This window comes from Schistocerca nitens, chromosome 2, assembly GCF_023898315.1.
Source record: "Schistocerca nitens isolate TAMUIC-IGC-003100 chromosome 2, iqSchNite1.1, whole genome shotgun sequence".
Taxonomy (NCBI): Eukaryota; Metazoa; Arthropoda; class Insecta; order Orthoptera; family Acrididae; genus Schistocerca; species Schistocerca nitens.
The window spans coordinates 503,954,101-503,978,565 of NC_064615.1; the positions used below are offsets into that span (position 1 = coordinate 503,954,101).

At 43.9% G+C, this 24,465-nt stretch overlaps 1 protein-coding gene across 1 annotated transcript in view; it reads left to right on the forward strand.

The window, feature by feature from the left end:
• The window catches only part of LOC126235124 (uncharacterized), a 1,230,462-nt gene that overhangs the window by 614,951 nt on the left and 591,046 nt on the right, over positions 1-24,465 (forward strand). Inside the window, exons 3-4 of the mRNA XM_049943858.1 lie at positions 3,998-4,486; positions 10,681-10,819. Of these exons, the coding sequence (XP_049799815.1) occupies positions 3,998-4,486; positions 10,681-10,819 (628 nt within the window). The remainder of the gene's footprint in view (positions 1-3,997; positions 4,487-10,680; positions 10,820-24,465) is intronic.

A 24,465-nucleotide genomic window follows, 5' to 3' on the forward strand; every position in this document is an offset into this window, starting at 1 on the left:
GTCACCTGGCGGCAGAGGGTGAAACTATTATTTTTTTCAATGTACCGGTTAATCGTCATACCTACCGTATATCAGCGTCCTGAGAAGTACACAGCCTTGCAGAACTCTGAACGCCGTCAGTTTAATTAGTATCACCCGGTATGTTACGATAGGGCTGTCGTAGGGGACAGTTTCAGTTGTAGGTTGCGTATGTAACAGCTTCCAGGAGCAACAGAAATTAGAAATTCTATATTTTGCACAGTTACCCAAAGAATTTAAAAATTTGAAATGCTGTCATAATCTACTCACTAAGAGATATAATCTCATGTTAGAGGTTTAACACAACAATTCGAGCATTAGAGTTAGAAACTGTGTATATGTGTTGAGGCGGTGTAACTGACGGCATGAAAATTACCCACTTTATTCTGATCGAGTATTTGAGAATGAGAGAACTTAGCGACCTCCAACAAACTTTGCATATACTGTGTAAGACTCTGCCTCAGATGTTTGTACAATATTAAGGGATACTTCTGAAACAATAATATACATAATTTTACACGATTTACATAGTTTAGATAATGAACTAAATGACCCTCAGCCAGGACTGAGCAACAGCAACTGCACTGTCTTCAGCCTTCATCAGCTCTTCACCACTACATGGCTCAAGGCACAGGCGGTCCATTGTCTGTTCTCTTCCGCATTCAAATTCAGTCAGTCCTTCGGAAAGCCCTCATCTGACAAGATTATCTTTTGATTTACCAACACCTGATCTTAGTTCTTTCAGTGATCTGCAGGTGGACCAATCTACAGCACCTCCAGACGGACATACTCAGCATGTTTCATCCACGATTGAAGATGTCAAATGTAGCTGCCTGGAGTTATTCTCTGGCAGTACGTGGAGACATAATTAGTGCCGACGTTGAACAAAGGAAACTTCCTCTAGATTTCAACTTAGGTCTTGGTGGTTGATGGCCGTGGAGAAGGTATAAATGATTTAGTTCAACCTTTTTCCTTTCGACATCTGCAGCCACTTCACGACGAATATCCAGTGGCACAATGCCTCACAGGCAATGAAGCCTTGTCTGCAGATGTCGGTGTCGAACATACAGTAATTAGTCGTTCAGTTTCATTCAGAGCGACGTCCACTTGCTTGGCCTGGCCAGAGCTGTACCATATAGGTCACACATACGGTCCTGCAGGGAAACAGAGTGCCACGGCGGATATTCTGAGGGCCTAACGTTGGGCCCCTAGTTACTGCCACTAAGTTTCTTCATGACATTATTTCGGGCTGACACTTTTAACTTGGAGTAAAGAAATGTTTCTGTTGTGTTAAAGACTCGTCTGAGGTGGCGCCAAGGTATTTACTCGTTAAGGGCTATCCAACTCGGCTTCCTCCCAATCAACTTTCAGTTTTCTATTTGCCTATATGTTTCGGAGATGGAAAGCACAGACCAGAGTTTTCTCTGGAATAGGTCTGAGATGGCTCTTACTATAATACTCACTGAAAGTTCTCAGTGCTGTTGTAAGAACTTGTTCACCCTCTTCAAACTTCTTTACTTGGGTTAATAAAGCAGGATCGTCTGCATATATGAAGCTTTTGTGCGTGATAGGCCTTGGCTCACAGGTGTGAAAATTACCGAACTATCAGTTTAATAAGTCACGGCTGCAAAATACTAACACGAATCCTTTCCAGACGAATGGAAAAACTGGTAGAAGCGGACCTCGGGGAAGACCAGTTTGGATTCAGGAGAAGTGTACCAACACGCGAGGCAATACTGACGCTACAACTTCTCGTAGAAGATAGGTTAAGGAAAGGCAGACCTATGTTTATATCATTTGTATACTTAGAGAAAACTTTTGACTATGTTGACGGGAATACTCTCTTTCAAGTTCTGAAGGTGGCAAGGGTAAAATACAGGGAACAAAAGGCTATTTACAATTTGTACAGAAACGAGACGACAGTTATAGGAGTCGAGGGGCACGAAAGGGAAGCAGTGGTGGAGAGGGGAGTGAGACAGGGTTATAGCCTATCCCCGATGTTATTCAATCTGCATAGTGAGCAAGCAATAAAGGTCAAACAAGAAAACTCTGAAGTAGGAATCAATGTTCACGAAGAAGAAACAAAAACTTCGAGATTTGCCGAGACATTGTAATTCTGTCAGAGACAGCAAATGATTTGCCAGAGCAGTTGAACGGAATGGACAGTGTCTTGAAAGGAGGATATAAGATGAACATCAACAAAAGCGAAACAAGGATAATAGAATGTAGCTGAATTAAACCAGGCGATTCTGAGGGAATTTGATTAGGAAACGAGACACTTTAAGTAATAAATGAATTTTGGTATTTGGGCAGTAAAATAACGGATGATGGTCGGGAAAGCGTTTCTGAAGAAGAGAAATTTGTTAACATCGAGTATAGATTTAAGTGTTCAAATGGCTCTAAGCACTATGGGACTTAACATCAGAGATCATCAATGCCGTAGGCTTAGAACTATTTAAACCTAACTAACCTAAGGAAATCACACAATCCATGCCCGAGGCAGGATTAGAACCTGCCACCGTAGCAGCAGAGCGGTTCCGGACTGCAGCGCCTAGAACCGCTCGGCCACAACGGCTGGCGATTTAAGTGTCAGGAAGTCCTTTCTGAAAGTATTTGTGAGGAGTGTAGCCATGTATGGAAGTGATACATGGACGATAAACAGTATAGACAAGAAGAGAATAGAAGCTTTCGAAATGCGATGCTACAGAAGAATGCTGGGGCAGCTCACGTAACTAATGAGGAGGTACTGAATAGAATTGTCGAGAAGAGAACTTTGTGGTATGGTATTGTATTGTATGTTAACCGGGAACCTAGAAACGACGCAGCCGCAGTGGTCCACAATCCCATGACGACTACCGCAGTCCACTTCACCCCTCCGCCACCCCACATCGGACCCAAGGTTATTGTGCGGTTCGGTCCCCGGTGGACCCTCCCCCCCCCCCCCCCCCCAGGGAACGTCTCACACCACACGAGTGTAACCCCTATGTTTTGCATGATGGAGTAATGGTGGTGTACGCGTACGTGGAGAACTTGTTTGCGCAGCAATCGCCGACATAGTGTAACTGAGGCGGAATGAGGGGAACCAGCCCGCCTTCGCCGAGGCAGATGGAAAACCGCCTAAAAACTGTCCACAGACTGGCCGGTTCACCGGACCTCGATACAAATCCGCCGGGCGGCCTCGTGCCGAGGACAAGGCGCTCCTTCCCGCCCGGAAAGAAATTTGTGGTACAACTTGACTAAAAGAAAGGATCGGTTGATAGGATGCATTCTGAGGCATCAAGGTATCACCAATTTAATACTGAAGGGAAGCATGGGGGGAGGAGGAAGCGGGGGGGGGGGGGGGGGAATCGTTGAGGAAGACCAACAGATGAACACAGTAAGCAGATTCAGAGCTATAGCTATGTAGATTGCAGTAGTTACTCGGAGATGAAGAGGCTTGCACAGGATAGAGCAGCATGGAGAGCTGCAACAAACCAGTTTTTGGACTGAAGACAACAACAACAACAATAGGCCTTAGTTGGTCTTTGGTGTATCTATTAAAGAGTACAGGGGACAGAAGGTTTCTTCAACGACTTCATTTTTCTTAAAAAACAACAAAGAACCTTCGATTGTGAAATAAAGTGCTAGTTATCTCCATGAACTAACCGTGCATCATGTTGTAGATCTTCTGGAGCGTGAAGAAAAGAAAAAAAACTTACGGCTTACTACATTTTCGCTGTCCGTCTAGTAAGACTGGAGCATCAGGCATGTCGTTTTAGTTTATTACTAAGTATATTCGCAACACGTTTAGCAAACAGCATTCTATATATACAACTGAATACACCCGCAAAGAATCGGGATTGGGGGTTCATAGTCCTTTGGATGCAGGTGCATAAACGACGTCTGCATAGAGTGGACGGCGCTCACGCAAACTGCTCGCCCTCGCCTGGATTACCAGACGCACCCCCACTTACGTGTCCCGTTTCGTGTGTTCCCGCAGGGGCGGGGACGAGGTGCAGCGATCGCTGGAGCTGCTGGACCGCGTGCTGTCAGAGTTCGACGACCTGGAGAACGGCAACGCGACGGCGGCGGCGGCGGCTGGGGCGGTGGCGGCCGGTCCGCCCAGCAAGGCTGCGGCAGCGGCGGCTTCCAGTGTCGGAGGTTCCCCGCAGCCTCCGGAGGGCCTGCCCGGGGGCGGCGCCGCCGATGACGGGGGTGGCGCGGCCGACGCGGACGGCGACGCCGAAGGCGACGGGGGCGGCGCGGCGCGCGTGCCCGAGAGCCCGCTCGGCCACCAGTCGGAGGACGACGGCTACATGAGCATGAACGGCCGCCGCCCCGCCAAGCTCGCGCTCGATCTGCCCCTCGCCCCCGCCTCCGCCGCCGCCCCCGCACAGCCGGCCGCCCCCGGCGGTGTGGCGGCCCCGGCGGCACACCCACCGCCGCCTCCAGAGGAGGCTGAGCGCATCATTTCTACGCTGCTACCCAGGTAAGTTCTTTCTTCTTCTTGTTCGGTAATTGGTTGGTTAGTGGTGTTTAACGTCCCGTCGACAACGAGGTCATTAGAGACGGAGCGCAAGCTCGGGTTAGGGAAGGATGGGGAAGGAAATCGGCCGTGCACTTTCAAAGGAACCATCCCGGCATTTGCCTGAAACGATTTAGGGAAATCACGGAAAACCTAAATCAGGATGGCCGGAGACGGGATTGAACCGTCGTCCTCCCGAATGCGAGTCCAGTGTGCTAACCACAGCGCCACCTCGCTCGGTGTGTTCGGTAATTGCCTTACTCTGTGGGCTTTTCTCTTCTCTGGTGCATACCTGACTGCTATCGTCTACGTCAGCGTTCGTACCAGAACCACCGGACTACAATTTTTTTTTTAAAAAAAAGTGGGAATTACAAGTTATTGGAATAGAACAGATAAACACATATATGGTGCTTATAACACTTATGCCAAATAACAAAAATGGCTCTGAGCACTATGGGACTTAACTTCTGAGGTCATCAGTCCCCTAGAACTTAGAACTACTTTAACCTAAGGACATCACACACATCCATGCCCGAGGCAGGATTCGAACCCGCAACCGTAGCGGTCGCGCGGTTTCAGACACCCTCCTAGAACCGTTCGGCCACACTGGCCGGCGCCAAAGAACAGGAAAAAGTAAGTTAAAGTATAAAAACGGGAGAGGTTGGATATGTTAGTTTAGTCCAAAAGTGGACAGCGAAGGCAGTATAGGTAGAGCCGTATCTGGGGTAAAGAGCGCTCAGGGAAAGCCTAAACTTTTAACCTACCCGACGCTACAAACACACCGATACCCTCTCCAATCCTCTCCTGCTGACATCTAATGGTGGACAGAAACAGATTGAAAAGCTTGTAAGAGTGTTGCAGATTAGGTTGTGCTGACAAACAATTCTTAAGAAAAAAAATTCATTATGTTGCACCGTTTGCCAGTAAATGTAAATGTCGTGTGACTAGGGCCTCAAGTCGGGTAGACCGTTCGCCGGGTGCAAGTCTTTCGATTTAACGCCACTTCGGCGACTTGCATGTCGATGGGGATGAAAGGATGATTATAGAACAACACAACACCCAGTCCCTAAGCAGAGAATATCTCCGACCCAGCTGGGAATCGAACCCGGGCCCTTAGGAGTGACATTCTTTCGCGCTGACCACTATTTTTTTTATCGTTGTCTTTGGTCGTTGCGGACGTCATATGGCATTCGTTCAAGTTCGTTTTGTTGATCCTTCCACTCAGTTTTTTTTATTACAGAGGCCAACCAGCTCTCTGACCGAATGACCGAACACGCTAAGCTACCGTGCCGGCACTACCACTCAGCTACCGGGGGCGGACACCGTTCGCCAGTTAATTAGCATTAATTAGCATTGAAGTTAGTCAGTCACGTAGCTGCACGCGCAAATCCTTCAAGCGACCCGCCAGAGACAGTGTCGCCAAACGTGTTCGTCGTTTGGATTCGGAAAACCGAACAAGAGAGCGATGCAAAAATTGGGATGGTAGTAAGGAACGAACCTGAGCCAAAAGCTGACCAGTCTCGTGCATCATCACCTACGCTGTGAGAACAACTGGCACTAATACTGGTGGGGCACTTGAATTTAATTACGCAACGGCCAGATTCACTAACTTCGATGCTAATTAACTTATAAACTGTGCAATGTATCGATTTTTTTGTTACAATTATTTCTTGTCTCAACCTAACTTGCAACACCTTTACAAGCTTTTGACCACAAGGTATTTGTTGTTCAGTGCTCAACGCTACTTTGCCTGTTTTTTTCCTTTCTTAAGACCTATATCGATTTGTTGTTAAATAAAAGGTACACATTTCAATAATTATATTTTGTGTGCGACAGTTCGAAACACGGAACAACATACTGTGAAGAATCACATGGCTTGCAACAATAACGGTGGTACATTTTCATTGTCAATCAAATCAAGCAAAGCCGGCCGGGGTGGCCGCGCGGTTCTAGGCGCTACAGTCTGGAACCGCGCGACCGCTACGGTCGCAGGTTCGAATCCTGCCTCGGGCATGGATCTGTGTGATGTCCTTAGGTTAGTTAGGAATAAGTAGTTCTAAGTTCTAGGGGACTGATGACCACAGAAGTTTAGTCCCATAGTGCTCAGGGCCATTTGAACCATTTTTGAAATCAAACAAAGCCGCAACAAATAAAACGAAAAGTGGCCCCATCTGGAAACCATGAACCGAAAGCATGCGTCTCTGTACCAGGTGGACGTCTTACGGAATTTGCCGCGCGGTGTAGCCGAGCGGTCTCAGGCGCTTTGTCACGGTCCGCACGGTTGCCCCCCGTCGGAGGTTCGAATCCTCCCTCGGGCTTGGGTGTGTGTGTGTTGTCCTTAGCGTAAGTTAGTTTAAGTTACATTAAGTAATGATCTCAGCAGTTTGGTCCCATAAGACCTTACCACACATTTCCAAAATTTCTTAGGAATTGTTGCTCAACATAGTTCAATCCGTCGAATTTCCATAATTTTCTTCTTCCTTTTCTTCTTCTTCTTCTTCCCTCTCCTTTTCGCCATTCCTCATCTTTTCTTTTGCTTCCGTCGTTTTTTCACCCTATCTGCCATACCGTAGCTACGCCGCTGATTATAGGTAACATGCGTATCTACTGAAAAATGGAGCAGAGATCGTCAAGAAAAGAGACAGTTGATTGCTACATGCCCACCTTCTCCTAGCAATGACGAGGAGATGTACAGCATTACAGTTTTAACGCTCGCACCTAGAACGAGTTTTTAGTCTCATTCTATATTTATTGTGTTGAAATTTAATTGCAGCTTCAGTTGTTCTAAGCACTAGACTAATAGCAACAATTCAGCGAATTGCTGTACAGTCAGGGACGCTTCCCCGTTTCCAGGACGGGTCCTCACCATACGAGGCCTGATAAATGTCAGTACGTATATATGAAAGTAAATTAGATCAATACACTTTTTACAGTAGACCTCTCGGGTGGTGGTCCGCAATAATGTAGAACGTGTCATAAAGCAAGAATGTATACGACATTTAAGAAGAGAAGAGCAATGCTAATATTTTTTCCACAGATACTACGCGAAATGGCCCAAGCGGATGTGGAATAATTAAAAAATGTGGAAGATATTTCATTTGAGAAGTAATAAGTGGAGCCCGGATTTTAATTAAGGAAACGGGCCAACAGCTACTGAATCAACAATGTCTTATTGCGTACGCGACCGGTTTCAGAACAGTTAAAATTCCTTCATTTGGTGTAAAAAAATAATATCAATAACTATCTGAGGCCATCCTCACCACATTGTTGTCATGGAACAAAAGTTCCACGCCCGGGTTCCCGGGTTCGATTCCCGGCGGGGTCAGGGATTTTCTCTGCCTCGTGATGGCTGGGTGTTGTGTGATGTCCTTAGGTTAGTTACGTTTAAGTAGTTCTAAGTTCTAGGGGACTGATGACCATAGATGTTAAGTCCCATAGTGCTCAGAGCCAACAAAAGTTCCGTGTGGGAAGAGTACAAAGATGACATACAGTTCTATAAAATCCGTTCCCCTCTGCCATCCGACCGGAAACACTAAAAGGAAAACGATATAATAATTTTGTTTATTACGTAGTTTTCCTGTCTGTGCGCCCGGTCAGGTGGCACAGGAGAAAGGTTTTTATGGAATTTTATGTCCCCATTTTACTCTTCGGACGCAGAACTTTTGTTTCATGGCAACAATGGGGTGAGTAAGACCTCAGATGGTTAAGTGGTATTTCTTACATTGGATTACAGAACTTTAACTATTCCGAAACCCGTCATGTATGCAATAAAAGGTTAAAAGGTTGTTGATTCGGCAACTGTTGGCCGGTTTCTTCATTTTACAAAATGGGCATGTACAGTTGCAGCTGCCCCACAAAAAAAGCTCTTTGCCGTTTATTCGTGACAATGTCACCTGAAACACTGTCATGTGAGCAACATTTTCATGTTTTTATTCTTGTGTCCTTAAAGATACGACAAATATATACATTTTTGACAGAAGTTGGCCGAAATATGATCTGTTATGATAAAATTTGGCTGAAATATCAGCTATTACCAAAAAATGTGTAACTATGACTTTACATTCAGAATAAAAATACTTTTCTTGCCCTACAATACCTGGATTCGTGCATAAACTAAATTCATCCTCAAGTCCAGTCAGAAAAATAAGACTTGGCATTAAAAGTCGGGCCCTAGTAACGACAAACATGGCACAAAATTTAAATTTATGTACGCTAAGGTGATTAGGGTAATTCTTAGGCTTTGTAAGCGGTATTATTGCTTTTGTTGTTGTTGTTGTTGTTATCACACTGATGGAAAAAATTAGTACACCCTTTTAGAGGTTTCCAATTCACTCAGGATTTACTGTTGCAATAGTGGATATGGAGAACATGAAATGATAACAAATGGTTCAAATGGCTCTAAGCACTATGGGACTTAACATCTGAGGTCATCAATCCCCTAGACTTAGAACTACTTAAACCTAACTAAGCTAAGGACATCACATACATCCATGCGCGAGGCAGGATTAGAACCTGCGACCGTAGCAGCAGGGCGGTTCCGCACTGAAGTGCCTAGAACCGCTCGGTCACAGCGGCCGGCTAATCGCTGCAGATTTCAATGCTGGGCCATCAACAAGTGTTTGCGTGCGAACCATTCAACGAAACATCATCGATATGGGCTTCCGGAGCCGAAGGCCCACTCGTGTATCCTTGAAGACTACACGACACAAAGCTTTACGCCTCGTCTGAGACCGTCAACACCGACATACGACTGCTGATGACTGGAATCATGTTGCCTGGTCGGACGAGTCTCGTTTCAGATGGTATCGAGCGGATGGACGTGTACGGATGTCGATACAACACCGTGAACCCATGGACCCTACATGTCAGCAGGGGACTGTTCAAGGTGGTGGAGGCTTTGTAACGGTGTGGGGCGTGTGCAGTTGGAGTTATATAGGACCCTTGATAAGTCTAGATACGACTCTGACAGGTAATACGTACGTAAGCATCCTTTCATATCCATTTTCATTCCGACGGACTTGGGCAATCCAAGCAGGACAATACCACACTCCACACGTCCAGAATTGCTACAGAGTGACTTCAGCTGGCCACCAAACTCCCAGACATGGACATTATTGAGCATATCTCTGATGCCTTGCAACGGGCTGTTCAGAAGAGATCTCCACCCTCTCTTACTCTTGCGGATTTATGGACAGCCCTGCAGCATTCGTGGTGTCAGTTCCCTCCAGCACTGCCTTAGACATTAGTCGAGTCCATGTGACGTCGTGTTGCAGCACTTCTGCGTGCTCGTGGGGGCCCTACACGATGTTAGGCAGGTATACCAGTTTCTTTGGTTCCACAATGTAATCCTAACATGGATTCCATGAATTGAGATGTTGGTTTGAAAAACAGATAAACTGTTTACATAAAATTTTATTACAGAATCAAGGAAAGCGTTTCTGAAGAAGAGAAATTTGCTAACGTCCAGTATAGATTTAAGTGTCAGGAAGTCGTTTCTGAAAGTATTTGTATGGAGTGTAGCCGTGTATGGAAGTGAAACGTGCACAATAAATAGTTTAGACAAAAATAGAATAGAAGCTTTCGAAATGTGGTGCTATAGAAGAATGCTGAAGATTAGATGGGTGGATCACATAACTAATGAGGAGGTACTGAATAGAATTGGGGAGAAGAGAATTTTGTGGCACAACTTGACTAGGAGAAGGGATCGGTTGGTGGGGCATATTCTGAGGCGTCAAGGGATCACCAATTTAGTACTGGAGGGCAGCGTGGAGGGTAAAAATCGTAGAGGGAGACCAAGAGCTGAATACACGAAGCAGATTCAGAAGGATGTAGGTTGCAGTAGATACTTGGAGATGAAGAAGTTTGCACAGGTTAGAGTAGGATGGAGAGCTGCATCAAACCAGTCTCAGGACTGAAGACCACAACAACAAACATATTGAGAAGCATAGTTAGTATGAAGCAGTTCCATGAACAGGCTTTTTTGTAGAACCTTGTTGAGTTCACAACACAAATACTTCGTTTTACACACTTTTGTAATATGAAAAATGTAGCTTGTGTCGATGATATACTCCGTCAGACCAGTCCCCCCCCCCCTTAGACGCAGGAGTGTCTGATGTGTAGGTATTAACAAACGTACAAGTAGCTATCACCTGTTACAGACTGTCGCCGGGCAGCTGCGCAGCACTGGGCCGGCGGCCGGTGCGGCCGTTCCTGCTGTCGGGCTGCGGCGGCAGCCAGGAGGCGCTGACCGGCGCCGCCAACGGCTGCAGGGTCACCACCGCCACACAGACCACGCTGGTGAGCCACTCCTCAGCTTATCTCCAAATAACAAAACGTTTCTAGTTGTATACCGAGCTACAATGGGAGCCTCTTTAGCCTTAGGAACCCTATCCTGTCTCTTTACAAAATATGTGCAGCTCACCCACGAAAGGTGTAATCCACAAAAGACTTGTTCCACCGATGCTTGGTTACCCGCACTCAGCCTGGGTTCCGTATCAGGTAAGGCTCACGGAACAAGTGTAGAAGATCTGAGGAGTAGGTGGGTCTTCCAAATGTGAAAACGCGTCGGAGATGCTCACTCTACTCTACTGGCAAACATCTACGTATACATGTGTATTCCGCCGCAACGAAAAACGCCTTCGTTTTATGTCCACCGCAAATCCTGTATAATTTCAGTGACACTCTGTCACCTATTTCGCGATAATACAAAACTTTCTGCCTTCCTCTGAACTTTCTCGATGTACTCCGTCAGTCCTGTCTGGTAAGGATCCCACACCGCGCAGCAGTGTTCTAAAAGAGGACGGACAAGCGTAGTGTTGGCAGTCACCTTAGTAGATCTATTACATTTTCTGAGTGTTCTGCCAATAAAACGCAATATTTGGTTAGCCTTCCCCACAAAATTTTCTGTGTATTCCTTCCAATTTAAGTTGTTCGTAATTGTAATACCTAGGTATTTAGTCGAATTTACGGCTTTCAGATTGGACCGATTTATCTTGTAACCGAAGTTTGAGTTCCTTTTAGCACTCATGTGGATGACCTCACACTTTTTGCTATTTAGGGTCAACTGCCACTTTTCGCACCATTCACATATTTTTTCTAAATCGCTTTGCAGTTCGTTTTGATTTTCTGATGACTTTATTAGCCGATAAACGACAGCGCTATCTGCAAACAATCGAAGACGGCTGCACGGATTGTCTCCTAAATCGTTTATATAGATAAGGAACAGCAAAGGGCCTTTAACACTACCTTGAGGAACGCCAGAAATCACTTGTTTTACTCGACAACTTTCCGTCAGTAACTAAAAACTGTGACATCTCTGACAGGAAATCACGAATCCAGTCACATAACTGAGAGGATATTCCGTAAGCACGGAATTTCACTACAAGCCGCTTGTGTGGTACAGTGTCAAAAGCCATCCGTAAATCCAGGAATACGGAATCCATTTGAAATACCTCGTCAATAGCACCCAACACTTCGTGCGAGTAAAGAGCTAGTTGTGTTTCACAAGAACGATGTTTTCTAAATCCGTGTTGACTGTGTGTCAATACAGTTCTCTTCGAGGTAAGGCATAATGTTCCAATACAATATACGTTCCAAAATCTTGCTGCATATCGACGTTAATGATATGGGCCTGTAATTTAGTGTATTACTCCTACTACCTTTCATGAATATTGGTGTGACCTGTGCAACTTTCCAGTCTTTGGGTACGGATCTATCGTCGAGCAAACGGTTGTATGTGATTTTTCAGTATGGACCTATTGTATAAGCATACACTGAAAGGAACCTAATTGGTATACAATCTGGACGGGAAGACTTGCTTTTGTGAAGTGATTTAAGGTGCTTCACTTCTACAAGGATATCTCTTCCTACGCTACTCATATTTGCGGCTGTTCTTGATTCGAATTCTGGAATATTTACTTCGCCTTCTTTCGTGAAGGAATTTCGGAAGGCTGTGTTTAGTAACTCTGCTTTGGCAGCGCTGTCGTCAAAAGTGTTTCCGTTGCTGTCACAGAGAGACGACATCCACATCAATACTCCGCAAGTCACCTGACCGTGTGTAGCGGATAGTAGTTCTGTTACCAATTACTGGTCCCCTCTTCCTTGCTCCACTGGCGAATGGCTCGTGGAAACCATTGTTGGTAAGTGTCTTTATTACGTCTAATTTCTCAAATTTTCTCGTCGTGATCATTTTGCGAGATGTATGTGGGAGGAAGTAATACGTTGCCCAACCCCTCCCGGAAATCAGTCTGTCAAAATTTCTATAGTAAACCTCTCCCGTGATGCACAACGCCTCTCTTGTAGCATCTGCAGCTGGAGTTTGTTGAGCATCTCCGTAACGCTCTTGCGTCGACTATACGATCCGGTGACGAAACGCGTCGCTCTTCGTTGGATCTTCTCTATATCTTCTATCAGTCCTACCTGGTAAGGATCCCAGATTGATGAACAGTGTTCAAGAATAGGTCGAACAAGCGCCATATAAACCACTTCCTTCCTGGACGAGTTAAATTTCCTTAATACTCTGCCTATGAATGTCACTCTGACGTCTGCTTTTCTCACCATTTTTTTAATGTAGCCTTTCCATGTAAGGCCGCACTGGATATTGACTCCTTGATGTTTTACAGTATACAGGGTGTAAATTTTAAGTTGACAAACCAGAATAACTCGAAAAATAAGCTTCACACAAGAAATGTGTAGAATCCAAAGTTGATTATTTTCGAGGGGGACATCTGCTGGTGCTAAAATTAGCCCGCCACCCCAGCCCTCTGGCGGTGGGGTGGGAGGCAACTTTAAAATTTCAAATGGGAACCCCCATTTTTTATTGCAGAATCAGATTCTACACAAAAAAAACTACGTACATTTTGTCATAAACATTTGTTTTGGTTCTTGGTAGTTGACGCTGGAATTCAAGAAAATCCATGTTCCCATTTTTGCATGGAAAATGGTTACGGATAAATAAAAAATACTTATTTACTTCGTAAATTTTGATTCGCTAAAACTAAAACTCTCCCTCTCTCCCCATATGGTGGGGTTTGAGAGAGAGGAATTAAGAGTTTTACAAATGTTGACCCAAATATTAATTTTTTCCGCAGATTCGGATAAGTCAACATTTGTAAAACTCTGATTCCTCTCTGTCAAACCCCACCCTATGGGGAGAGAGGGAGAGTTTTAGTTTTAGCGAATCAAAATTTACGAAGTAATAAGTACTTTTTACTTATCCGTAACCATTTTCCACGCAAAAATGAGAACAGGGATTTTCTTGAATTACAGCGCCAACTACCAAGAATCAAAACGAATGTTTAAGACAAAACGTACGTCGTGTTTTATGTAGAATCTGACTCTGCAATAAAAAATGGGGGTTCTCATTTGAAATTTTAGCACCAACAGATGTCCCCCTCGAAAATAATCAACTTAGGATTCTACACATTTTTTCTTGTGGAGCTTATTTTTCGAGTTATTCTGGTTTGTCAGCTTAAAAATTACACCCTGTATACTGTTTCTAGCAATTTGTCATCAGCAGCGTAGCTGTACAACAGTGGATTTCTTTTCCTATGTATTTGCAATATGTAACATTTGTTTACGTTTGTGGACTTTGAGTCCATGCACCATTCGTTAACACTGTGTAGGTCATTTGTAAATCGAGACTGTTTCTGGTGTTGCTATTTTCTTATAGACAACTACATTATTTGTGAGCAGTCTTAAAGAACTTTCGACGGTTTCTAATTGATCATTTACATACACCGTAAACAGTAACGATCCTATAGTACTTCCTTGGAGTATTCCGGAAATTACTTTTACATTTGTCTATTTTGTTTCTTTAAGGGCCATTTGTTGTATCTGTAAGTAAGTCCTGAAACCAGTCGCTAATTTCTTCCGATATCGGTAGAAGTTGCGCATCACTTGGTTTATTGTCAAAAATCTGTGAGTGTACGTTCGCAATAGAAACAGCGAAGTTTTTATTTGTAATTTTCATTCTCTACACGGAATGATCTGTTCAATTTATGACACTGATGAGTCCGGGTCTTTCCAGCCAAACAAAAGGCGACCTCGGACTGGGACAGAGGGATTCCGAAATGAGAAAAACCACTTTCAGATTCGGTGAGATGGAACTATTTCTACTTATTTCTAGGACCATATGTTCCACACAACAAATCATGACCCTAGACTAGACAGTTTCAACGCTGCCCAATAGGGACAAAGGTAGTATTGGCTACCCGCCAAGTAGTCCCTGGCCACGCCGGCCTTGTCAGTACAATCACATAGATTACCACTCAGCTGGCTGACTACACGCACGTCAGCTGTCTGCCCACGAAACAGCTTGCCCTAGACCAGGGGCGGCCAAGAATTCAGCTCATCCGTACGCTGGCACGAGTGCCATAGTGCTCAGCATGGAGGCACAGTTCCCCCACCACCACGGCAAACTAAGAGTGACAAGTTGGAAACTACGAACGCAACACATTTAAATGGTAATGCAGTCGAATTGCACAGGGCTTGATTTTTTGTTTCCGATGCCTCAACAACACAGATCAGAAACAAAACAAATTTTCAGTATAATTTATTTGTGGCGTGCACAAGACATACACGGTGTGTTCTAGTTCGTTGAGGCTGTGGCTACGAAAAAAAAAAAGACATGTAGTAGGTTCACAAGATCACTGTTTTATTCGAAATAGTCTCCCCCTGAATCAAAACACAGCTGAAATCATTTGAAGCAGTCACTGTAGTCCTTTTTTTGGAGTTGCATTTAGTACTGCAGTATAATTTTCTTGAATGTCCTTAATTGCGTCATAACGCTGTTCTTTCTCTACCAACATCAATTTGGAGGACAACTAGAAGTCCGGCAAATACGATGGGTGATCAAGGATTGTCATCCATTCGCTCACCAAAAGCCCGTGTCCACTCTTCGCTTTGTAGCCTGAAACATCGTCATGGAGGTTCGTCATGGAGGAGCAACCGGGAACATGCGTCTCAGTCAGGTCGAATTCGACGACTTCTCGCACACAAACGGTGGAGGACTTAAAAACGTGACGTTGCCTCGCTGCTGCACTGGAATTTCCTGACGAACGTCAGACACGCACGGTCACAATCGCGTCCAGGATGCCTGCAGTCGCTTGGACTTTCTACGTAGCTGTTTTTGAAACTTCAAGGATTGTAACGCCCCACCTAGTCACAAAATACCATTGCAGTTTTTAATTTCACTCAGGTAGTCCTAACTGAACTGGGACACGACGTGTAATATACACTACTGGCTATTAAAATTGCTACACCACGAAGATGACGTGCTACAGACGCGAAATTTAACCGACAGGAAGAAGATGCTGTGATATGCAAATGATTAGCTTTTCAGAGCATTCACACAAGGTTAGCGCCGGTGGCAACACCTACTACGTGCTGACATGAGGAAAGTTTCCAACCGATTTCTCATACACAAACAGCAGTTGATTGGCGTTGCCTGGTGAAACGTTGTTGTGATGCCTCGTGTAAGGAGGAGAAATGCGTAGCATCACGTTTCCGACTTTGATAAAGGTCGGATTGTAGCCTATCGCGATTGCGGTTTATCGTATTGCGACATTGCTGCTCGCGTTTGTCGAGATCCAATGACTGTTAGCAGAATATGGAATCTGTTCGTTCAGGAGGGTAGTACGGAACGCCGTGCTGGATACCAACGGCCTCGGATCACTAGCAGTCGAGATGACAGGCATCTTATCCCCATGGCTGTAACTGATCGTGCAGCCACGTCTCGATCCCTGAGTCAACAGATGGAGACGTTTGTAAGACAACAACCGTCTATACGAACAGTTCGACGACGTTTGCAGCAGCATGGACTATCAGCTCGGAGACCATGGCTGCGGTTACCCTTGACGCTGCATCACAGACAGGAGCGCCTGCGAAGGTGCGCTCAACGACGAACCTGGGTGCACGAATGGCAAAACGTCATGTTTTCGATGAATCCAGGTTCTGTTTACAGCATCATGATGGTCGAGTAGGGAAGCAGTATACTCACGCCTTATAAAATTCACATCAGTCTTTCCATTGTGTGCCAGCCTAGTCCGCTGTAACTAGCTCTGACGTCATAAATATTGCGCAATACTTTAAAATGAAGTAAATAACCTGAAACGTTTCTAGCATGTCAGGAGTAATACAAAATCAATATTTGTTGGATATCAGTTCAATAACTTTAACCATTTTCGAAATTTGGATGTTTTTCTGTAAAAATCATTGGCGCAACAGAAAAGAACTAGAAACTTAAAAAATTATATTTAGATTCATTTTGCATAATAATTTAGTAGAAACAGTATTCTGGATCTCACAAATTAAAATGTTAGTTGAAATTCATGATTTTCTGGTTTTTGTCTTAGATATTAAGGAAGCAAGATAGATTAAGTAGGCAAATAAATAAAGCTAGGATGTTTAAATTTAAGTAGAAGGGAGATCCGCTATAATCATAAAAATGTGAGAAGTTTCAACAGAATAACTATAAAACTATAGCTATAGCGTATCTCCAAAGAGCAAGTTCAGAGCACGTCTACTGCGTGTAGTGTAATTAAATTAATTCTCTCGCCCAAAATATTTGACTTAGCCACGTCAGACTTTTATTATGATTACTTACCTGTGTGCTGATTGCACATTTAAATTGAGAGCTTCATCGGCCATCAGCGAGAGAGGAAGGTCCCACTTCTCTCCAGACGCTGACTAGCGCACCACCTGTGCCGGGAGTCGCGTCGCGTCAGGTATCGTTGATATAAACAGCCTCGGATGCAGTAATACGTTACTCGGGATACGCGTAACCATGACATCGTTTTCGAGTGAAGTGTTAATTTTGGGATGACGTTAACGATCTATCTTTAGTTTGGGTATGTCGTATTTTCACGTGCCGCCGCAGGACAGACATTCTACCATTATTAGCGTGGCGTTTGATGAACATTATCATCAAATTATGGCGAGCATTCACTTAAACATTTAATTTGAACAGTTATAGTTGCATCAGCGAATTAGACTCCGAACTGCTCTAGTAGTTGCATTGTGTGGATTCTTTTTGGTCTGTGACTTTCAGAATATAGTGAACTTTTTAGAGAGAATGGTTTTTGATTATGAATCCTAATTCCTCAGAGCTATTAGCTGTAGCTATAAATGTATTTCTCAGATGAAGTGGGCATTAGGAATTCTAATTACAGGCTTCACGTTTTGCTAATCACTTTCTGGTTGTCAATATTGTAGTTAGAGAGCCAGTGTTGAGAGCGGCAAACAACAGCATTAAACAAATAATAGGAACATTAACAATTATTCCACCCGCCACCCCACAGTCACATCCGTATTTGGCAACATCGCGGTGAACGTGCATTGGAAGTGTGTATTCGTCATTGCCGTACTGGCGTATCACCCGGCGTGATGGTATGGGGTGCCATTGGTTACACGTCTCGGTCACCTCTTGTTCGCATTGACTGCACTTTGAACAGTGGACATTACATTTCAGATGTGTTACGACCCATGGCTCTACCCTTCATTCGATCCCTGCGAAACCCTACATTTCAGGAGGATAGCGCACGACCGCATGTTGCAGGTCCTGTACGGGCCTTTCTGGATGCAGAAAATGTTCGACTGCTGCCCTGGCCAGCACATTCTCCAGATCTCTCACCAATTGAAAACATCTGGTCAATGGTGGACAAGCAACTGGCTCCTCACAATACGTCAGTCACTACTCTTGATGAACTGTGGTATTGTGTTGAAGCTGCACTGGCAGCTGTACCTGTACACGCCATACAAGCTCTGTTTGACTCAATGCCCAGGCGTATAAAGGCCGTTATTACGGCCAGACGTGCTTGTTCTCGGTACTGATTTTTCAGGATCTATGCACCCAAATTGCGTAAAAATGTAATCACATGTCAGTGCTTGTATAATATATTTGTCCAATGAATACCTGTTTATCATCTGCATTTCTTCTTGGTGTAGAAATTTTAATGGCCAGTAGTGAAATTTTTAATTAGTACAAATCGTCAGCATGCAGACAGAAGAGCATGGTTCAAATTGCTCTGAGCACTATGGGACTTAACATCTTAGGTCATCAGTGCCCTAGAGCGTACAACTACTTAAACCTAACTAACCTAAGGACATCACACACATCCATGCCCGAGGCAGGATTCGAACCTGCGACCGTAGCAGTGCCGCGGTTCCGGACTGTAGCGCCTAGAACCGCACGGCCACCACGGCCGGCAGAAGAGCATCATTTCACAGATTTTCACACTCAGGTTGTCACGTCATAGTGGGTTATTTAGTTTCATAATCCAAAAAAAGATCTTTCACACACATTACGTTGATGGAAGCATTGTGGCACGTTTGCAACCTTAATATGGAGATGTGTGTACTATGTGGCAAAAACAATCTACGCGTCCTGAAAAATTTTTATCGTAAAAGGATTTGTCTGTAGAACAGGAATTACAATGCAGATCAGTGAGTAAATCTGCACATGCACAGGGGCTTTCTACTGAAAGGGGAAACGGTCTCGAGAGCAGCTCGAAAACCAATGTAAGGTTGGTAGTGTCCTCAAAGCATTTAGAAAACAATGCTTGTAATTATTTATGTTCTTCGAAGTCCATGTTAAGCAGTAGTATAACTAATTGCAGAAGTCTGTCCGAATGTCGGAGGAAGGCCACGGCATAGCACCTCGAATTGGTTCATGCTTAGGAAAATTTTATGGCCTTCAAACGAAGCTACGGATTGATGACAGGTATATCAGTTATGTGAATTTTCAGGTAAAGGTTTCTTGAAGGATGAAATTCCCCTGCATCTACAGAAAACTGAGTAAGTTCCAAAGTTGCTATGTCAACCATACATGGGCCAACAAATTTAGCTTTCATATCTTGTTTTCACGTGTAAGCAAAAACCACCTAATGTAAGTCTGGAAGTTTGTGTCTGCTGAAACTTCTTGATTTAAATGTGTGAATCTGTACTTAAATTGCTGAACGACTGAGAAGATGAAACTTCTACGTTATTTGATTCTGAAACAGCTGAGTAAAACTGAACGCACTGAGCCTACTTTCTCTTCACTTTTTTTAATCATGTCAACACTGACCCACAATACTCTGGCTGCTCAAAAAAATTACAACCTGACTTCAAATAATTAATTCAAAAGAATGGCCCTGACTAAAAAGAAATCTTAACAATAACCATCAAGCACTTACCTCACAAAAATCTTCATTACGCCAACTACTGCAATACAGCGAGCGTCAATACTGCCAGCTAAATAAAAGATTCTAACTACTAAAGCCACTAACTACTAATAGGCATGTAGTTAGCAAAGGAAAGATTTTGTTGCAAACCACTACATGTATTTTTAACCTTAATAATGTGATATCCAGTTCAAACACAAATATAAATCGTCGTTGACATCCAGTTCTAAGATATATAATCATGAATAATATTCAGTCTCCAAATCGAACATGTACAGATCGTTAGCATACACTAACACTTCAGACCTCTACCCTCCATCAATGCTAACTTCTCACATCTAACATCCACCACTGCTGGCTGTTGACCTCCAACTTGGTTCAAATGGCTCTGAGGACTATGGGACTTAACTGCTGTGGTCATCAGTCCCCTAGAACTTAGAACTACTTAAACCTAACTAACCTAAGGACATCACACACACCCATGCCCGAGGCAGGATTCGAACCTGCGACCGTAGCAGCAGCGCGGCTCCGGACTGGAGCGCCTAGAACCGCACGGCCACCGCGGCCGGCGACCTCCAACTGCCCAACAGTACTGGCGATTAACTTCAAGCAACGAGTGAAACCAGCCACAGAGTCTCTTACAAAGAAAGCGCAGTCAGAGATCCAATGCAAGGCGCTACACAGCGCTGCCAACACAGAAGCAGCAAACGTACATTGTCTTTACGTGCAATTTCAAGAAGTTTCGGAAAGTGAGCGAATTCGTGTCTCCTCAGGTTACTAGTGTGGTGGTTTAGTTAGGCACCGAATGTAAATATTATACTTAGCTTCAAAGAAATCCATCTCATTTTCTTGAAGCTTAGCATTGATCTCATAGTCAAATATACCTGCAAGACATGCAAAGTTAAGTCTCTGTACAGCGACTGCATCACAAAGGCTTGGGCCAATCGACCAAAGAAACTCGCCTAGTATGTCAGAAAATTCGTAGAAACGACAGAAAAACTTTCCTCTTCATACCTCTGTCATTTTTTTGTGTGGAAGAAACCGTTGTAAATCTTCAGCATTTTTTCGAGACTCTACGCAGAAAAAGGTGGTTGGTCAGAGAATGAATTTTTTATTTTCTTAACAGCGTTAAGGACACAGCGGAGAGACCCACGCAATCTCTCTCTGATGTTTTTAGCAGTCCACATTCAATTACTATAACGTCAGCTATACTCCTCGTCCGCGCCATGCTTACCAGTGCTAATGTAGTGTGCACTGCGGCTCCTTCCAAGTTTTTTCACTCCGTCCAATTTCTGGATAATACACACTCCGCCTCAGTTCCGTATCTGATTACCTTCTCCCTCTTGTACCGTGTAACAGCTCATACAGTTCCCATTTCTCCTCTAACAGCTAGACGTCTTCACCTCTGCTACATCTCCGGTCATGTTGAGTCCTAATAGTCTCACCCATCCTCGACAACATGTCTGTCAACACGTCTCACATTCCCTTCATCTTCAAGCACCCAGTACCGTTTCTCAGCTTAATTTCAGCCGTTTTCTCCTCACACTGTTTTTTACGTGAAATCGAATACGGTATGCCCGCACTTCACAGTGGCAGTTTTAGTTGGGAGGGGCAGTTTTGATCTGTGGTTGCTTAAGATACAGCAAAGGTCGGGTCTGAATTACTACGCTTAAGACACTGGCAGCCTCAACAAACAATTGCGCTATAGCCTTGTGTATTCAGCTTTACTTTGAGTCGTGCGTTGCTTGTTGTTTGTTTTTCTTATTTTGAAATAAGTGAAGATACTAATCTTGGTCGGGATTCATGTACGACCCTCACAACACCAGAAGGGATCGACGAACCGGATGAGAATTATGTCAGTTCTGCTTTGGCAGGGACACGAAACGCAGATGACCTGCGAGAGGGAGATCAAGCCTGGTCGTTCGCCTCTCCCCTCTGGTCGCCCAAGTATTCGTTTGTTTACACAGCGGCCGACTGCCGCGATGAAATGTCAGCACCCTGCCATATTTGATTTCATGTAAACAAACAGTGTGAGCGATGGCTTGTGACTGTGTGAATTTCTGCGCCATGGAGGAGGAACGGTACCTCAAAACCATAAAAAGACGACTGCAGGCAAGGAGAACCACAATAACACACACACACACACACACACACACACATCATACCATTCCAATGTAAACAGCTGCACTTGAAAATGGGAATAAATTCCTGGAATTTCACTATTTAAATCATTAACTGCAGCTGCGTGTTACAAAGTGTAACGACTGAACGTTACTTCCAGAGACAACAAAAATACTCGTATTATCAATTTAGTGTGTACATATTAGCCGGCCGGAGTGGCCGAGCGGTTAAAGGCGCTACAGTCTGGAACCGCACGACCGCTACGGTCGCAGGTTCGAATCCTGCCTCGGGCATGGATGTGTGTGTTGTCCTTAGGTTGGTTAGGTTTAAGTAGTTCTAAGTTCTAGGGGACTTATGACCACAGCAGTTGAGTCCCATAGTGCTCAGAGCCATTTGAACCATTTTTTTGTGTACATATTGTTTTCAATTCTAGCTGAATTTGTAACAGTCAATAATAAGTGATGTTGCAACTGAAGAATTTGCTGCCATGAAAATTAGTAAGATAAAACTCTTTTTTCACTTACAGTAAAAGGTGATTTCGCAAAATTTAGAATTTCAATAGGGAAAACTGAAAATTCCAGAGAAATGTTGTAATATAGCAATGTCGTAACCCCGTTTAAGCTAAGTGGCAGTCGAAATATCATTTTAATCAAAAATATTGCTTTCTTTTATGATATATTATTGTACCAAAATTTAGAAAATTAAATTTGGGTATTTATTATGTTAGTAATTAAAGGAACAATTATCAAATCGAACACGGGACACCAGCATCCGCAACCCCTCACCTAAGCGCCCCCTTTTCATTCCACTGCCACCTCCGTAAGTTCCAGGCAACTGTAACGCCAAGATTGTGAACCAGTGGTTTAAATCACCTCGAAATTTGTGCTACGTCCGATTAAATATTACTTTTCCATTCCTATACTAAACGTGATGTCAAAAATCACAGAAAATCATGATTTCCTGGTCAGAATGCCACTAGAAATCGTCAGAAATCACAATTAACATAACCTGTTTTCAATTTAAATTTCACTGTAAATAATCTTCGACACGAATCCCATTTTATCCCAACACTTCTTTCTTTTGAGTTTGAACTGAAAAAAATTTCGCCCAACAACAACACTGCTGATAATCCTCTATACGTGTGATCTTTCCGCTCTTAGTAACAGTAGTATTTTTTCTGCTAATTAATACGAAACCACCTTAACTCGTCAAAGATGACTACAGCTTTTTAAATACCTCTGGCATTTCAACATTTTTAGGCATATACGTCAGCATAAAATGAGGAGAGATAAATGTTTCCCTACGTTTTTTACGAACTAAGTGAAAATTCACGATGACTAGGAATTACTATAGAGGACATTTGAAAAGGGAAAGTTTGAATGCCAGTTGGGGTGTAACGAGAGATTCAAAATCTAAAGATACCTCTTCATGTAATCAGGAGTAATAAATTAATTACGTGTTGATATCATATTCTTTGTTTAAAAAATGTTGGTGAGTCGCTTTGGCTGCGCGTTTGATGAACAAATGTTTCATGTCGTCGTCCTGGAGGGAGTTGCAGCTCATGATTCGCTACCTTTACTGCCTTTTGTGATAGCTACTGAAATGCTTCCATCTAAACAGACTGCTTATGTATTGAGCGTCACCTTCGAAGGGGTATTATTATTCAAACACCGTACTGCCGCTGTTAATGGCGTACCTTGAGCAAACCTTGCGCGATTCAGTTCACCAACTCTGCTGTAAACCACCCAAGTTCCCGAGTTGCCTTGTAAACTCGTTAAATTTTTCAGCCAAATTAGCGGCGTAAGAGACATGCTTTCGGAAATTATGCATGCAGTTTAAAGATTCATATGATGCGCCGTAACAAGCTATCCAAAGTTGTCTTCCGCGCGGATGAATGCTGTTGCGGCTGGTTGTCGAATACGTACTTCAGGTCGACCTCACGAAGTTCCCGCCGCGGCTGCTGAATCACTGCTCGCAGTTCCGGCAACAGGCGCCAGGTGGAAGCAGTAGCAAGGACGGAGCCAGCGCGCCTTCTCGGTCTTGCCGTGAACTAAACACTCAATTGGAGCGGGATGTAGTGCGGAAATGCCGGCATTTAATTTTCACGCGAGTGATATTAACCTTATGGAATTATAATTCCTCTCACTTCGAATTCCTCTAATAATGTATTTTAGCGAAACAAAACAGCATATTGGTGTCCAACGGTCTGCAATACAGATGACCAGCTAATACTGGTATGGAGGATTAAATTCGATTAGGGACATGCTGACATCTTTTACTGAGGCTGACAAGATGATCACACGACAAGGAGAATTGTGTGATTTTTTTTATATTTATGAGTGAAGTTCAGAAATCAGATTTCAGTCACGCGAAGCAGAACAATACAAGTCTTTAAAATTCTCGAGAAAATCAACTTTGAAATTTTCCAACCGTCCTTAACACCTCGAAGTAATGTCGACTTTTCGCCACGCATTGTGGTTCTGCGGTAGATTGCTTGCTTGCTAAATGGACACATGATTTCGAACTAATCTACATAGATACTTCGCGAGCCACCGTAAGGTGCGTGGCGGAGGGTACCCCGTACCACTACTAGCCGTTTCCTTTCTTGTTCCACTCGCGAAGAGAGCGAGGGAAAAACGTCTGTCTGTATGCCTCCGCATG